The sequence below is a fragment of the Notolepis coatsorum genome (genome assembly GCF_963971535.1).
Source record: "Notolepis coatsorum genome assembly, chromosome: 6".
Lineage (NCBI taxonomy): Eukaryota > Metazoa > Chordata > Actinopteri > Aulopiformes > Paralepididae > Notolepis > Notolepis coatsorum.
The window spans coordinates 41,876,429-41,889,047 of NC_140170.1; the positions used below are offsets into that span (position 1 = coordinate 41,876,429).

Here is a 12,619-nt window from a genome sequence, read left to right on the forward strand (position 1 = left end):
AGCTGTAGAACATACAACTCTGGAGTTACTACACCAAAGTACTTGGCCAATCAGATCCCCTACAGACCGTCCATACAGACAGGCCTACAGGTGTCCATAGAGACAGGTCTACAGATCAGACTTACCAAACAGTCTACATATTACAGACCGGTCTTTGGGTCTTCTTGTGGGCGCAACTCTATAGCAACGGGTTTCGTCTCTATGGTAACAAGACGCACCGGTTCCCATGGAAATGGATTGTCCATAACTGGCTGTCCATAGTGCCAGTCATTAAAAGAAAAAAAGAATGGGGGGGGGGGGGTAGAAGTCCAGATCTCAGGGTAGAACATGATGAAGATCAGGAGTGAAGAAGAGGGTCAGATCCTGCCCACCAGCTGCATGATGGCCAGGGTGGTGCTCTGGCCGAGGATGAAGGCTCCGCAGATCAGAGTCACAACACCCCACACAGTCAGCAGAACTCTGGAGGGAAACACACCACACAATAGGATTTGTGAAAATGGAAGTAAATTTTTCTCTTCTTTTTTTTTTTTAAATAAAAAAATACACATATCCCCCCCAACATCTGCCAGGTACTGGTCCAGACTTACAGAAATAAGTTCAAACGCATGGCTGCGGACAGACAGAAAGATGCACATTTCAGCACTTGGCCTCTTGTCAGCACTTTTAAGTGCTTTCATGGAGGCTCCAAGGGTGAAACCGCTGACTTAAGACCAACGCAACAAAACAGTTTCTCATAGCTGCCGTGTACTAAAAAGCATTTGAGCTTAGTGCAGGAATTCCTTTGGGTCGCGAGTGTTTCCATGAGTCTGCACCCACTAGGGTGAAAAAGTAGTTTGGGAGGGTTGGTGAGAAAGTCAGTCTTACCTGGTCTTACAGGACACACGCTCGGATTGCATGGCAAAGATCAGACACAGTCCTGGTCAAAGACAAACACACAAGGGGATTGGCATCACAAACCAATTGAAAGAGAGTCCCATCTTTTGTGTATCTAGAGTGTGTGCGTTTCCTTTACTGCTGTACCCTTACTGGCAGAGAGTGTGTGTGTGTGTATGCATTTATACTATGAATGTACCCATACAGAGATTTAATACCAGGCAAAAAAATTATTGGCATCTGAATTTCTCCAGTACCAAGGAGCCTAGTACATCCAAGTACCAGATCCAAGTGAAGTGACTTGATTTTCTGCATCTTTAGCACATAAGAGGCATATACAACCTCCAATAGAGAAAAATAGATCCGCAACAGTGGCTTTCATCAGTGTGTCGCCGACGCTCACCGGGGAAGATGAAGATGAAGAAGGCGCTGATTCCTCCGATGATGCTGATGATCTTGCTGATGTCCGGCACGAACATGGCGATGAGCACCGTCACGGTGATCCACAGCACCGTCAGGACGGAGCGGCTGTGGCTCTCGAACCCCTCCGTGACGAGGCCGTAGTCACGGCGACGCCAGCTCAGTATGGGGTCCTGGATCACAGACCTGAGGGAGGAGGATGAACAGACATGTGGTCCAGAGGTGAGATCCTAGGGCCGACCTTCGACCTTTTTTTCTTTTGGAATTCGAAGCTTCGGGGCCGAGATTCGATTTTAATTCGAAGCTTCGAAATAAAAAATTATAAATTTCTCTTTTTTAATGTTGTGGGACTTGTACAGCACTTTGTTCAACTTTGTCAGTGCTGTAAAGTTTAAAACTTTTTAAATCTTAGACAAACAAAACACTTTGCTTTCATGAAATATTGTAAGCCGTCATTTGAGGCTTTATAAAAGCAGCACAATGAACACAAATCTGTCAGTGCCCAGTCCGACCTCGTCTTAAATAACAAACCGCATTGCTTGTTGTAATTAACAAAGAGAGGCAGGGTTGATTTTACAAAATAAAATCATATAATCGAATTTTTTTCATATTCGAATCCCATGCCCATCGAACAAAGCTTCGAAGCTTTGAAATATTTAAGACAGCCCTACGAGTGAGGAGGATGAACAGACATGTGGTCCAGAGGTGAGTGAGGAGGAGGATGAACAGACATGTGGTCCAAAGGTGAGTGAGGAGGATGATGATCAGACATGTGGTCCAGAGGTGAGTGAGGAGGAGGATGAACAGACATGTGGTCCAGAGGTGAGTGAGGAGGAGGATGAACAGACATGTGGTCCAGAGGTGAGTGAGGAGGATGAACAGACATGTGGTCCAGAGGTGAGTGAGGAGGAGGATGAACAGACATGTGGTCCAGAGGTGAGTGAGGAGGAGGATGAACAGACATGTGGTCCAGCGGTGAGTGAGGAGGATGAACAGACATGTGGTCCAGAGTAGTGTTGTCAAAAATATCGATTTTTCTATACATATCGATTCTGAATATTTAAAACAGTTTCAATACTAATTTCCCGCAATATCGATTTTCAAAAAATATAAAAATTTAAAATCTCTATATTTTTTTCTCAAGAGTCACCTTTTATTTACAAAAAGTGATGGTTGGTGAAAGTTAGATTTGCACTTTATTAATCCCAATAGGGAAATTCATTCTTGTTTGATGATCAAGAGGCACCTTTTATTTGTTTTAAGTGAAGTTTGGTGAAAAAGCAAGTTATTGCACTATTAATCCCAATAGGGACATTCATCTTTGTTTGATCAAGAGTAACCTTTTACTGTATATATTATTATTAATATATTTTTTTTAATGAAGATTGGTGAAAGTTAGGTTTGCGCTTCAATCCCAATAGGGAAATTCATCTTGGTTTGATATTTTTTTTGTGTCAAATAAAAACAAAGGTTATTTGAATGATCTCTAGTTTAAGAGAAAAAATCGATTAAAATCGTAAATCGGATTAAAAGAAAAATCTGATTTTATTTTTAGGCCATATCGCCCAGCCCTAAAACAAAGGGTTTTAAAAGTGTTATATTTCTCTTCTCTTACAATACCAGAGAGAAGGTGAGGAGAATCGACCAGCAACAAAAGCTAAAAAACAAAACAAAACAAAAAATTTAATAAAGAAATTTACATAAGATTAAAATCTTTTCCCTGTGGTATCGAAAATGGAATAGAATATCGATACTTTTCAAGGTATCGTATCGAAGTTAGAAATTCCAGTATCGTGACAACACTAGTCCAGAGGTGCAGCACAATGCCGGGTTAAAGGACCCTTACTCCACTTCAGTGAAGGAACACTGGTACCGGCTGAAAAGACTTATCCATTCATAAGGACAGTTATTAGATGGGAGGCTGCCATACGATTAGATTATGGGATAGATTGTGATTTTCTTGTTTCACCCCAAATGAATGTAATAACTAAAAATAGTCAGGACATTTTAATGACGCAATAGGCCTACTTGAGGTTGTATTTGGATACCCAGAAATAGCATCAGTGAACTTTAGTACCGTACTTTTCGGACTATAAGCCGCGGCTTTTCCCCCCATTTTTCGATCCTGCGGCTTATATAACGGTGCGGCTTATATGTGACTCGACGTGACCAAACCCGAAAATGTAAAAATCTAAATATTGCTTTTTTGACTGCATTGAAATGTTATTTATCTGTTCCCTTATTTGCTAAACTTAATACAACTTGTAAATGAGTTAATTCTTGTTATTTGTCAGACAGTATTGTGTCCCAATGCTAATTACATATGGTAATTAAACATTAAAACACCTGCGGCTTATAGTCCAGTGCGGCTTATATATGTACACATCATTCAATTTAGCTGCTGCGGCTTATAGTCAGGTGCGGCTTATAGTGCGAAAAGTACGGTAGTTTCAATTTAGCAGTCTGGCTAAATGCATAATTTTTGAGGCTATGAAGCCTATGAAGACATTTCAGGGGAAATGGTTTGAATAAGCAAGGTCAACCAGAGCAAGTCTTTTTTATTTTATTTAAATCATTTATATTGAGCCATTTTATTTAATACAACCCACATTTAGTAGTGGAATTATTCTAGACGCGTCTTACCTTCCCAGCAGCAGAATTATGGGATAGATGGTGAGGATGGATATTCCAAAAAGAAGCCTAGCGATGAGCATCAGGATGTCTTCACCGGTGTACGACATCAGAATGTCCGCCTTCACGTCCTTGCCGAACGTCAGGTAGCCATAAATTCCTGCAACGGACACAGAAAGAGAAACTTAGAAGAGGAAAACAGAAGGTTATCTGTGAAGTGGAAACTATGACATGCTCTGGATCAAACGCAGAGTTCACGCCTCGAGACAAAGTCAACGACCCATCTCAAGCCCCGGCCTCTCTTCTTGATCCTCCAATCACAACCATTGCCGTCCTGTCCGAGGGAAGAGACAGTTGTGATTGGATGAGGTCAATTGCCCCGACTTTTCCATGACTACAACAGAGACTTTTTGCAAGACCTAAAATAGCTTGGTTGGCTTTCAGCAATGTTACAAATAGGGATCAATGAATGAAAGATAGCAGAGTGGAGGTTGGAGATGTGGAAGACATTCTGACCAGTCAGGGAGTAGATGATCAAGCAGAAGAACATGGAGATCATGGAGATCAACGCCCAATGGGAGAGCCTTTGGTTCTCCATGCTGCTGTAGATGGCGATGGACGCCTCGTGGCACTGGAACACAGAGGACATTTTGTTTAATCTTGGTTTAACCTGTACGCCGCCACCAAAACACAGCAGTCTGGCAGAAATACCAGTAATGTATTTTCAGAAACAGGATTCGAAATATAAAAACAGCTCAACACTGCAGCAGGGCTCCGATATCCAATTTATAAATGCAGCAAGGTGACATTTAGAGAACACCTGCTCTCATAGGCGTCGTTTGTGTATGGCAAGGTATGGCACTCGCCATACCTTGGTAGTTGACGTCTAGCCAAATTTGAAATCAATCTGAAATACTTTTGTCATTTGTGACAAAATGACAGCTACCAAATCCATTCCGGGGCGGGACAACACAACGCAGTGTGCGCTCCGTAATAGTCACATGAGTCTCTCTCTCGAACGCAGTGAGCGATCCGTAGTATGATCATTATGATCGACTGGAATAAGAAAAAAAATAGGTTTACTACCAACATACTGTAGTCGTCTCCTTTGTTCATTAATGTTACATTTAAATTGTATAGAAACAACGCACCAAAATTGACTATTGCACAACTAATTTGACAAAAGAAATCCACCATACGTTGGCATTTACTGAAATGACACTACTGCCTGCTCTGCATCAGACTATCAGGAAACAGGATTATCCAGTTAACTTATCCACTTAAGTTTATTTTTTTTATTTTTCTATTGTGACCATTTAACTCACTCCCAGTACCATATATATAATTATATATTTTGAATGCATTGACAGGTTTAGGGTCTTTACTCTTGGCTACGTTTGAAAAAGAAACTCAACATTACTTAATAAGGTCTGTATTGATCCATCGATGACGTGAAACAAATCTCCTACCGGTATGATCAGGCTTAAGCGGTTAAATCGATCTTTGATGGCGATCCGACATTGTGGCACTGAAACAACCACGCACACAATAACCCAGATAAGGGAACACAAAATATAGCAGGGATACAATAAACCATAAGAACAGGAAATATCTGACCGCTACATAAACCAGTGCTCAGTCATGTGGCTCTACTTAAGCCCCAATATGGTCTTTCCTCACTTGTTTAAAATCACGAGGGATCTACAGCACCTCGTTTCCTATCGTCTTCTCAATATTGTGTAATGACAAAAGTGTCAAACTGAATGGGGACAGAATGAAAAAAGGTTCCAAGTTTAACTATAGGCCAAACTAGAGCAACGTGCAAGATAAGATTCTCTGTCCTCGGCTGCGAAGATAAGGCTCCTCGTCTAATGTATAATAGACAGGCTCTGTAGTCTTAGAGAGCGTGACAAACTGAGGAGAGAGTGAAAATAAAAGGAAGGCTACGTAAAATAAAAGCCAATGCCGCAGGAGAAGTAGAATGGATTCGAGCTCCTGGCCTGTGTAATGTCAGGAGAGGGTCCAAGGTCATTCATCTTATGTCCTCCAATGGGTTTAAAAAAGTGACAAAACTAGGAGATTAAAAATGAGAAACGTTCGTTTTCTCACACCATCTCCTCGAATGCGTTTTGAGAAGGTGACAAACAGAGGCGAGACAAGGAATCAAATAAAGGTTACGGGTCGAGGGCAAGTGGAATCAGAGCCACACCATGGTGGAAGTCGAGAGCGCAGAGCCATTGTCCTGACTTGATCCCAGTTGCCCATCACTGGCTTTTCAATCTCGTTTCCCCCTTATCCTTTTTCTTCACCACAACGACTTCCTCCACTCCACCCCCCCCCCACACCATCCTCTTCCTCATATCATCAGTTGTCTTTTCTACTCCGTGCACTGTAATCACTCAGCCCGAGAGAGAGTACGTGTGTGTGCGTGCGTGCGTGGCAGGGGCGTGCATGTCGTGTGAAATCAACAATGCTTCCCCGTTTTATTAGATTTTCTTTTGCCAGAATCCTCCTGGGGGTTACCTTGGCAACGGGGAAGGTTACGCATTTCTAGCCCATCCTCTTTTTCAAGTGACATTATCCTCCGCTGTGACCCGCTATTAAATATGAGTCACGCAGGTGGCCTTGCTCTGATGGAGCCACGAGTCCCGAGGCTCCTTTAACCAACCTCTCACTTAGCACTCGCCTGAGGAAATCCAAGTCAGACGGATCATCGCGTCCTCCTTTGGGACCACGACGATGGCTCGCTTCGCCCACAGAGATTGGATCTCGTCGGCCAGAGCCGTCACTGCTGTTGACCCCGACAATAGGGTCTGTACCAAACCTGAAAAGGGTGGGGTTGTGTAAACACAGGTCCCCGCCTCAGCGTTCTCTCCATCCACCTCGACATATGGCACTGCTGTAGCCACATGTGATGATAATCCCCCGCAGCGCGTTGAGCCGAGCACACAAGCCTTGCATCGGCGCCAAACGTTTGTCGGAATTGTCCCCCCCTTTCAGATCACCGTTTTGTACGGTTTTCAAAATTCCCATCCACCGGATCGACATCAAGTCTTCGAGCTAGCAGACTATTCTCTCATGATGTAAGATTTTGATGAAGCAACATTTCTCCTGCAACGCTATTGGCCTTAGCGCCACCCTAGATGGATGTGGTAGTGCGCAACGATAATGGGTCCTGCCAGACACTTCCCCTGCCCTGGCACAGCGCTAAACGCAGTGTGGACGTACAGTAGGTCTGGCAATGCGAGGCGAACACCTACTCAACTCAGACAGCCTTATTTATCAAAGTTTGGAAAGATTAAAAGATGCTAAATTACTCTAAATATAAAATAAGGCCAAATAACATTAAAATGCATGCTAAATGTTTGTGGAGCCTTTGTAGCTTCTAATTTAAAGAAAAAAAAATGTGTAATGCTCTTTTTCTCCGCCTGATTTTTCAAATTTTCTCCCCATCCCAATTTTTTGTCGTTATGCCAATTCCCCCCCTCCCCTACCTGGTTGTTGTGCTCATGTTCCTCCTACCGGTCAGTACAAGGGAACCCTGAAGTCACCCGCACGCTTCCTCCGACACATGTGGAGACAGCCAGTGGCTCTCTTCACCTGGCAGCGAGGACTCTCATTGGTGAAGCGTAACGCGTGGGAGGTCACGCTGCCTTCACCATTTCCTGCCTTTCGCTGAGCAAGCGCCCAGACCTGACCTGTAGGCGTCGCTGTCCACAACGCCAGATTACCACCCTCGACTTCCCTCCCGCTAACTCAGCCAAACAAGTTAGTATGATGGTCGGCCCAAGCCGCAGGGCAATGCTGACTCCGGGAGTCGAGACCGCAGTCTCTTGCATTGGTAACGAGCGCAATCTCCGCTACGCCATCCGACCGCCCAATGTAGCTTCTAATTTAACCTTCGGTTCATAATTATTTGGTTGATTCATGAGGCTATTTCACACGATTGTCCACTCCTATGTGTGTACCGAGAGGGTTTCATAATAACCATCAGTGAACATTATGAATATTCAAAGCATGCACCATTCGGCAGACTCTTTTATCCAACCACACACTTCACCTCAACAGCCTCCCTACACGGTTACAAACTCATTTACCCAGAACAGCACGTCTCACAGCCTCCTCGTCACTCAACTCCCCACACAGGTGTTTTGAAGCGTTACTCACTTGGAAACCAAAGCAGATGGTCGGGATGACGCTGAACATGGAGGCCCAGGAGCTGAACCTGCACACAGACGAGAGTCACATTAATCCATGCATTTCACAAATGTCACCATGGCTTTGAAGTCCTAAAGTGCTCACTGACATTTAAGGACACTAAATTCTAGAGCTAAATCTTTTACCTCACCCCACCCACCCACCCACACTTGCTCAGCCAGTGACGGATGGACAATAGCAGGGTCTATTGATCTGGCTAGTCCGTCAGTGACCTGGATTCAAATCAGACTGAGGGATGGATGTCTGACAAAAAGAGTTCTTCTGGGACGAAGACCAATATCTGGGATTGATCCGGTAATATCCTGATCTTAAAAAAATAAGTGTGAAAGAGCTTGTTAATTCTAGAGATTAGTTTGAAAATCTTAACATAAAAATGTATATGGAACGATGGGTGAGACATTAACCTCAATGGTAGATTTCATTACACAACGTTTTTGTGTAGCTTTGAGTTAAACCAAGTTGTGTGCACATGTTCCACGTTTGGCCGCTCGCCTAGATATATATATATATATTTATTTAATTTTTTGCCTGCAACAGGGCAGATTTAAAACCAGAGACAGTGGACAGACTTGTCTTTCTTGCAACTTAAAGTAATGGCTTTGCTTGTCCAAATGACAATACTGACCAAATTGAGATTTATTTTTCCATTTATTTTGTTTGCTTTCCAATTTAAAATACAGTTTGAAACCGTCTGTACACAGTAGGCTATGTGTGCTAGCAGAGCTAGTGTCCAGTCGCGAGTCACGGTGTATTTGGTGGTTTGTCCACCAAAAAAGCGTCAGATAGAAAAGAAACTAGCAGAGCCAGAACTGTGCCAGAGTGTGAGGGGCTGTAACACTAAAGATGGCGGCAACGACAAAGAATTGCTGCAAAATAAATATACATTTGTCGTTTAAATAATTGTAAAAAAAAAATAAAGCTTTTTTAATAATAAAAATATCGATAATTATCGATATCGAACTACCGGTATATGAAAAATGTTACCGTGATATATTGTGATAAAATTTTCGGCCATATCGCCCAGCCCTAATTACCCTACATGATCAGCATTCAACGTTGGTTGCCACTGGTTAACATGGTAAAACATGGTTGAATGCCAGCACCCACTTCAATGATAGCGTTGTGAACGCATAATCTATGTCTTAAATTATGGCTATGTGTCTAATCTGCCCGTCGCTTATCAATGACTTGTTTGCAGTCAACATTGTCGAAACGTATATATATATATATATTTTTTTTAAATCGGTTAATTTCCGTTTTATAGCATTTTGAAAAGCCCTCGTTTTCGTGAAAGTTTCAGGAAAATATAAAGATTCCGTGATAAACGGCCTTTACTGGAATACACAAAAAACTGTCATTTTTCGGCCTATTTATGAATCGTTTTCAAATAAACGCTAGATTATCTTTAGTATATGTGTACTTATGCACGCTAGAGAAGCGATCTGAAAAATCTATTATCTCATTTCCTGATCAGCACGCACACACGGGGCAAACGCTGATATATAGGTGAAAACAGATCCGATTACCCCAAGACTGGTAAAATAGATTCCTTACCTCATATCAGATGTTCTCCAAAAAGATTATTCCAATTCCTGATCGCCATTCCAAATATCGATCGCGTTTATCGATTCAGCGCTGGGTACTGTAAATATGTATTCCACGTTGTTCATCACTTCGGTCTCTTCAGATGGCTCGCCGGATAAGTAAAATGAGGAAACTCAATCAATAAGCGTGATCGATATTTGGAATGGCGATCAGGAATTGGAATGATCTTTTTGGAGAACATCTGATCTGAGGTAAGGAATCTATTTTACCAGTCTTGGGATAATCAGAGTTGTATTCGCTGATATCTCAGCGTTTGCCCTATGTGTGATGCGTCTGTGTGTGCGCGATCGCTAGGGATGGGTACCTTTCACATTTGAACCGATACCGGTACCTGTGAATCGATACCGGTACCCAACGGTACCTTTTTTCGGTACTTTAGTCTCAAGAAATTTAATTTACCTACCTCAGTCGTAAAAAAAGAAAAATCCAAACTTCAAATAACTACAATTTCGACAGTTTTCGGCTTGTCATTGCTCCGACTGCTTTGTTGTTGAATCAAGTCAAATCCTAGGTAAGCATATATTGTGCGTGTGAACGTTGACATGAAAAGAAAAAAGTTTAAAATTTTTTTTTAATAAAACATATTTTTTTTTTATTTTTTTTTCGGTTTCTCACTTGATTCGATACTCTGTAGTACCGACGTGTTTCGGTTCGGTACCTCAAAAGTACCGAATTCGGTACCCATCCCTAGCGATCGCTGATTAGGAAATAAAAGTCGATTTTTCAGATCGCCTCTATAGCGTGCATAAGTACACATATACTATCGATAATCTAACGTTTATTTGAAAACGATTCATAAATAGGCCGAAAAATGACAACGTTTTTGTGTATTCTAGAATATTCCAGTAAATTTATTTTATCATGGAATCTTTTTTTTTTATATTTAATTTTTTTATAATTTTTTAAACATAACATAAAATTAGACACAAGCATTAACAGTAAATATCCAACGTAATTCACAGGACCAAACATTCCATTTGAATCAATATAAATGTAGTTTACGAGATATATACCCAATACTTGCAATCCAATACATACGCTCTTACTCGCTCTTCCCCCCAGGACCCCCACTTGGATAATCCATCCATTTTCATTCGTTTCTAACCAGGAATTACAATTCATATGCTAGCCTTTATTCTCTCCACCACTTCTAACCAGATTGCAATGCTGGTTTCACTGACACCTAAAATTCTTGCTGTAGATATCTCTAGATAAATCACATCGAGATAGGTAAGAACCCATACCTTCCGGCACATTTTATCCGGTTGAATCCATCATGATGCTATCAGCTTTTTAGCTGCTGTGAGACCGGACAAAACTAGTCTCTTTAGCTGTATAGAGGCTGCAAACTGAGAAACATCACTCAACAGCAATACAGAGGGCTGTACAGGTATGTTCAGAAAAATAATTCTGATAATTGCAGGGTCACTTCTTCCCAGAATATCTTAACAGGTGGGCAATCCCAATACATACATGTACCCATATCACCATTTGTACATAGAGAATCTTGTCCAAGTCCCATTCTGTTCAATCTTATAGGAGTCAGGTATGTCCTATGAATATAATTAAGATTAATTTGTTGATGATCCGGGTTGCGTGACGCAATTCGAACGTTTGCCCAGACTTCTTGCCAATCAAAATCTACTTCCAAGTCTGGTATATCCCTCCTCCAGACTGAGTCTAGGGGAAGGATTCCATACGAAGACGTTAGTAAGTGATGATAAAAGTCAGATACAAAGCCTCTCGATGTCTCTTTCATAGAAGAATTTGTGATATCTGTGGTGCTCAATTGGTATCTTTAATGGGACTCCATGAGCTTTCAAACATTCCAATAACTGTGCGTAGAAATAATATGTGGAACTGGTGAGGTTAAATTTGTTACGTATATCTTGATAGCTACAAAAACCCTGTTTGTTGAAAACATCTCCCAATGTATGTATGCCCTGCTTTTACCATTTGGGGTATCTGATAGGTCGTTTTCCAACAAGGAGTGCATTGTTATTGAATAGGAGAGTATGGCTATGCCATTTATGTTGGTTAGAATATTTTTTCTGTGTTTCACGCCATATCCGAATCACATGTGTAATAAGAGGGCCAAATTTCAATTTGCATTGCTTAATTGATAATATGGTGTATACTATGTCCTGCAGTCTATGTGGTGCTACTATATTTTCTTCTAAGTTTCTCCAGGATACAGATGCTTGGGAGTCAAACCAGGTTGTCAGTGGTCTTAAAGAGTACGCTTATAGTGGTAAAAGTCTGGAAATGCTAAACCTCCGTCGGCTTTGTTTCTCTGTGCGGTGGATCTTTTTATTCGTGGAGGTTTGTTATTCCAAATAAATTTATATGCGGTGGAATGTAATTTTTTTCAGTAACCATCAGGAGGGGGTAGCGGTAACATTGAGCTAATGAAGTTGATTCTAGGTAAAACATCCATCTTAACTATTGATACTCGGGCCTGTACTGAGTTTTTAAGTTTGGACCACCTGTCAAAGTCGTATTTGATCTTATCTTAGAATTTTGTGTAATTGTACTTCACCGTTTGGCATATAGTAGGGAATATTTCAACTCCTAGACATTTGGAAGGAATATATTCTTTGCAGGGGCATTAAGTGGTAGGAAGGCCGACTTTAGCCAATTTATCCTAAATCCCGATAGATTGCCAAAATCATCAATCAACTTGAGAAGATGAGGCATTGAGGTGGTAGGGTTTTCATGGAATCTTTATATTTTCCTTGAAAACTAGGGCTTTTCAAAATGCTATAAAACGAAAGTGAACAGATAAAAAAAACAATCCGCTTCGACAATGTTGACTGGAAAACGAGTCATTGATAAGCGACGGGCAGATTAGACACATAACCATAATTACATA

The 12,619-nt window shown here is 41.5% G+C and overlaps 1 protein-coding gene across 1 annotated transcript in view; it reads right to left on the reverse strand.

The window, feature by feature from the left end:
• Nucleotides 1–356: 356 nt before the first annotated feature.
• The window catches only part of slc38a8a (solute carrier family 38 member 8a), a gene marked incomplete at both ends in the record, with an annotated part of 48,201 nt that continues 35,938 nt past the window's right edge, over nucleotides 357–12,619 (reverse strand). Inside the window, 6 exons of the mRNA XM_084316827.1 lie at nucleotides 357–459; nucleotides 865–916; nucleotides 1,277–1,479; nucleotides 3,937–4,084; nucleotides 4,441–4,555; nucleotides 8,092–8,149. Coding sequence (XP_084172953.1) covers nucleotides 357–459; nucleotides 865–916; nucleotides 1,277–1,479; nucleotides 3,937–4,084; nucleotides 4,441–4,555; nucleotides 8,092–8,149 — 679 coding nt within the window. The remainder of the gene's footprint in view (nucleotides 460–864; nucleotides 917–1,276; nucleotides 1,480–3,936; nucleotides 4,085–4,440; nucleotides 4,556–8,091; nucleotides 8,150–12,619) is intronic.